This window comes from Ursus maritimus, unplaced genomic scaffold (assembly GCF_017311325.1).
Source record: "Ursus maritimus isolate PB19 unplaced genomic scaffold, ASM1731132v1 scaffold_158, whole genome shotgun sequence".
Lineage (NCBI taxonomy): Eukaryota > Metazoa > Chordata > Mammalia > Carnivora > Ursidae > Ursus > Ursus maritimus.
In genome coordinates this window covers 32,144-38,014 of record NW_024423986.1, presented here as the reverse complement: position 1 = coordinate 38,014, position 5,871 = coordinate 32,144, and the positions used below count along the sequence as shown (strand labels likewise).

At 33.5% G+C, this 5,871-nt stretch overlaps 1 protein-coding gene across 1 annotated transcript; it reads right to left on the bottom strand.

Moving 5' to 3' along the window:
- Window positions 1-1,299: 1,299 nt before the first annotated feature.
- LOC103680442 (olfactory receptor 2M3-like) lies at window positions 1,300-2,985 on the bottom strand. Its single transcript, XM_008709964.2, has one exon. It carries the CDS (start codon window positions 2,841-2,843, stop codon window positions 1,896-1,898), a length of 948 nt encoding a protein of 315 aa, XP_008708186.2. The 5' UTR covers window positions 2,844-2,985; the 3' UTR covers window positions 1,300-1,895.
- Window positions 2,986-5,871: the final 2,886 nt, after the last annotated feature.

Sequence of the window (5,871 nt, the reverse complement as noted above, 5' to 3'; positions counted from 1 at the left end):
TTATTTAAATAAAAAATGTATTATGGATATTATTTTATCGATTTCACCAATTTCTTCATATCTAAATGCTTGGAAGGGAATCCTGGAGGTGCAGTATGTCTTTAATAGTCTTTTATAACTGAAAATTGAAAAGATATAGAATACAGCATCCATAATTGCTTATGAGATTGACAATGTTATGTCTTTCCTATTCATTGTGTTAAATGTTACATTTATAGTAAATAGAAGACCCATTATATGTGCTTTGGGCAAATTATAAGACTATAACACAATTCTCTAAATTATCTGTCAGTCTGTTAAGGAGAAATCTTTTAAAAATTAAATAATTTCTAAAAATTGACTTAATCCAGTCAAACGTTTAGGCATTACCAAGTTTTTCTCACATTACTGATAGAATCAATAACTGAAATTTTATTTTTATATCTTTTGTGATCTCTTCTCTGTAAATAACTTGGTTGGTTCTGGCTGAAAAATCCTAAATGGACTCCATGTCTCCATTCCCTGGTGTTATTCTGTAAAATAAGAGTAAATTTATTGCGCAACCATAATTAAGATCTCAATCAGTAGATTTTAAGAATTCAAAGATAGATTATCTTTGATTGGCATTTCTTAACCAGTTGACATGTTTCATAGGAGGACTTAGGCTTTCCCTGAAATCACAGAAATTCTCATGCTGGCTTTGAAAAATAAGCAGACATATGTTATTCAGCTTCATAGAAATGATTCATTTCAACAACCACATAATCTTAGAATGTGACCTTAAGCTTCAGATAAAACTGCAACCCCAGCCAACACCTCGATTTCTACTTTGTGATAAGAAACCCTGGCCTATATAAACTGTGACATAATAAATGTTTGCTATGTATAGCTGCTAAATTGGTGTTAATGATATACAGTGGGGATGTTGTAACCCACTTTTAACAGAACAGTTCATATTTATTTTAGGGTATAAAGGTTTTCCTCTTTAGCCACAATAGTCTTCAACATTATATATCTGTATCATCTATATCTATATCTATATTGATATTTATATAGAGTTAGTCATATATGAATATCTTTATAAAAATAAATTTGGAGTGTCCTACATGAGATTTGAGAATATGCAGCGTACAGTAAACCAAGACTTCCTCATTGAACAAAATATATTATGTTTTCATGCAATTATAGTACACAATCCATACAAAGATCAAGATACCCAAGGAAAAGAACTCCAGATTTTAGGATTCATATTCATATTTTAGTTTCCCATGTATAAGACTGATATTCATAGAAAAGGAAAATAAATAAGAACACCCCAGGCATCCATCATCCTGAAGAAGGACAATGTTCAGAAAAATTAAGGATCAATAAACCTATATCTCAATACAATACCTCTCTTTTCTCCAACCAGTTATGATAAATTCATTTTCATAATGACCCTGCATTCATTCCCATAACTTAGTATGTACAGAGATTGGTCATTCATTTTTTTTTTAAGGATCACTCAAATGAAGACATTGGATTATTCAGAATTCTTTTTTTTTCCTTTTTTTTTTTTTTGCTAAGGTTAAGTTTATGACATGTTAAAAAACACAATAAGTTTAATCAATGCAATGAAACAATTGGATGTTATCATGGGCATTAACCTCTCTTTGTTAACTGATAATATAAAAAATGAATAAATTGTGGGTCTTGTCTTGCAACAAATATTTCATTATAGCAATTGCTTGAACTTACCATACAAATGTAAAATATTTGAAGAAAAAATGCAAAGTGTTTTGATTTCTAAATATTATGTTGTTGTTTATAGTTCTACAAAGATGAGTAAATATTAGTTACTTATTTATATTGATTGAATACATAAATTAGAGCATAAATCAAATAATATAGTAGAAAAAAACAAAGCATAAAAATTATCAGGCAATTTCCTCTGCAGACTTACCCTTCCCCAGCAACTTCTTGAATGCTCTGGCCACTTCCTTGTTGCGGAGGCTGTAGATAAGGGGATTCAGCATGGGAGTAAGGATGGTATAGAAGACAGAGACCATTTTGTCCTGGGTGGGGGAACGATCTGAAGTGGGCCGCATGTATATGAACATGGCTGCTCCATAGTACATTCCCACTACAGTGAGGTGAGAGGAGCAGGTGGCAAAAGCTTTTCGGCGACCCTCCCCAGACCCCATGTGAATAACAGCCATGATAACACGAGCATAGGAAACAAGGACTACTGCTACAGGGCAAAGAAGCATAATAATACAACAGATAAATATCATCCTTTCAAATAACAGTGTGTTGGTGCATGAGAGAGTGAGAAGGGCAGGGACATCACAGAAAAAGTGAAGTATTTCCCGGGCTCCACAATATGAGAATGATAATGCAACTGTAACTACAATTATACCATCAAGGGAGCCAAGAATCCATGAAGAAGCTGCCATGAGACCACAGATTTTCTGGTTCATGAGAACTGAATATCGTAATGGGTGACAAATGGCAACATAACGGTCATAGGCCATTGTAGCCAACAGGAAACATTCTGCTCCAAGCAGGGACAAATATAAGAATATCTGGACTCCACAACCAGCCAGAGAGATGGACATCCTGCCAGACAAGTAGTTGAAGGCCATCTTGGGTACAGTGGTGCAGATAAGCATGAGGTCCATGAGGGATAGTTGGCTAAGGAGGAAGTACATGGGTGTGTGAAGCTGGGTGTCCAGATAGATGAGGAGAACCATAGCAATGTTTCCAATGAAGGCCACTGTGAAGATGCCCAAGACCAGAGAGAAGAGGAAGATGTGGGTGGGGCTGTAATTGAAGATTCCCAGCAGAATGAAGTCTGAGTTGAAGGTCTGATTCTCCCATGCCATGATAAATATGTTGCCTGCATGGAATACAAGAAGTGACACATGGCTGGGATTGTGTTATAGAAATATTAAGCACTTCCCTCCTAAGTCACCCTTTCTACCAAATTGCCTAAGTAAGAGAAAATTGTTTCTCTGGTCATATTTTGTTTCCATTTTTAGACTATATATATTAAAGCATACTTTTAGCTTTATATGATTTTTAACACAACATGCATTGTTGACACACAGAGTAAGTTACATGGTAAAAATATGAGAGTTTTCTCAAGTCATATAATCAGGTTAGAGTAACTAATCAACCCCTATGTGTAGTGTAGATTATCCATTCATAAAAAAACCCATTATGATCATGAAAGGCATACATTTCTGAGAAGTTGATGAGGTTTTCTTTCTTTATGTTTCCCCTTAAACTGAGCATAACAATTCTGCTGAAGAGTAGAGAGAATCATGTATTGATGGAAATGAGACAAGGTTAATCAAATGTCAGATAAATAGAAGACATTGAGAAATCAACAATCAGATGTCCATTAAGTAATATTTATTCTAATAAAGGTGAATTGAGTGGAAATAGCTCCTCATAAACGTACCCTTTCCTCATTCATCTCTAATAACTATGTGTGTATGGATCACTGTGGTGGCTCAGTTGGTTAAGCAACTGCCTTTGGCTCAGGTCATGATCTCAGGGTCCTGATATCAAGCTCCATGATAGGCTCCCTGCTCAGTGGGGAGTTTTCTTCCTCTCCCTCTGCCCCTTTCCTCTGCTCATGGTTTCGCCCTCTTTGTCAAATAAATAAGTAAATAAATTAATAATAAATAAAATCTTTATATCTATATTCTATATTTTCACATTCATTTCTGTTCCTTTTTTTACCTCACCTGTCAAGAGACAAAACATTATTTTACTTTCTTTCCTAACGGTCCCTGACCGATTTGAAAATACATGTACTGGGTGTTTTACACAAGTAATGACTCATGGAACTTTACATCAAAAACTAGGGATGTACTGTATGGTGACTAACATAATATAATAAAAAATATTATTATTATTAAAAAAAAAGAAAATACATGCCATCTCTACCAACTTTGTGTCCTCCTAAGCTCTTTATTTCTGCAGTACTCATCAATTCTGTGTATGTAATATTTCAGTTATAATTCAGGTATTCAATAAAGCCTACATTCTTAATCCATTATAAATTCTCTTAGATATATTCCTTACATTTATAATGCTTATGAAGAAGCTAAACCCACACAGTGTAAATAAGTATAGCTTAATTTTTCAGGTATTATTTTCTACTCTTCATACATATAATTGCTAATTAAATGCTTCTGACACAATCTTTTAAATTTATTCAAACGTGCCTTTATGCATATTATAGAAAAACCTTCAAACATTCTTACTGAAAAATGCACATGAGTTTTCAAGCTTCCTTTTAAAATATATTGCCCAACAGAAAATTATCACATCATTTTACTCAGTAGAATTTCAGTTCTTCTAAAAAGCAGTATGTCATTTCTATTTCACTGTTAAGTTTTTGTGTCTTTAGTAAGAGGAGAATGACTTCCCCATTAACATTATGTAGTCTATCTAGAACAGCCATATAGGTTCAGTTATCCTAATATGCATTCAACTAAACTCTCCTGTCTCACTTTTCTCTCCCTTACTCACTATCCCTCTCAAATTTCTCTCTAACTCATTCTTTTTCTTTAATATGCATACTGTCTTCCCATGTTCAGCTGATATCCACTGTCTTTATTTAGTGAATATTGCTCCTTTGCTGTGCTCTTCCTATCCCAATTTTTTAAATCCCCTTTCCCCAGTATGCAGTTCTTGAAGCTGATGAGTATAACAAAAATAAGTGATGATGCCTTTGGGAAAGGCTTATCAGTATTTCTAAAAAGCCCATCTTACATTAAAGAGGGCATGTGATATGATGGGCCCTGGGTGATTTACTCAGCTAACAAATCACTGAACATTACATAAAAACTAATGAAGTACAATACCTTGGCCAATTGAATTTAAATTTAAAAAGCCCACCTTATTTGCATCATACCTCAATGTTACAAACAAAATTAACTTTCTATTCTTTCCTTCACCCAACACTACTTTTAGGTTTTCCCAAAGAATAATTGTATTGTGTCGCTCCTCTTAAAACCTTAATTCTCAAAAGTCTCAAATTGTCTGTAGAGCAGATTTTCATCTCCTTTCTGGTCTTCTTTTGAGATATTGTAGAAAGTCATTTAAGACTCTAATATTCAAACAGATATCTCCAAGATATCTGTTCTCCATTTCCCAATATGAACTTTATGCATTACTATTTACATTTCCCAAAGATACAAGAAATAAATCTGAGCTTAAGTCTCTTTTTAGGAATGTCTGCTCTTCCACAATCCTTCACCTTTATAAATCACATCTCCCTTCAAATTCCAACACAGCAGTATATTTCTCCATGCCTCTTTCTTCAGTTTATAGCTAGCAAGCTCTACACATACTAAACATACAGGAGATGTATGACCTCTTCCTCTATTCTATATGAAAGGAAAATATTACAGACCTTCAGATCAGAGAAGCCTGAGCTTACAATCGTGCTCTATCACCAACTTGTATGTCAACAGGTAGGTTAACTGATATCTGAGATTATATTTTTAAGCCCCTCTATCCTTCACAGTGTTGTTATAAAGTAGAATGAGTTAATTCTTTAAAGCTTCATCAAAATATGTGTATCATACCTTGAATTAATCATATGAACATTACCATCATTATTCACATCCTTGTCACACACACACTCCCGTCTTGCAATAATCTCCACTGCTGTCCCCCTTCATTAAAACAAAAACAAAAACAAAAACAAAAACAAAAACAAAAACAAAAACAAAAACAAAAACAAAAACAAAAACAAAAACAAAAACAAAAACAAAAACAAAAACAAAAACAAAAACAAAAACAAAAACAAAAACAAAAACAAAAACAAAAACAAAAACAAAAACAAAAACAAAAACAAAAACAAAAACAAAAACAAAAACAAAAACAAACAAA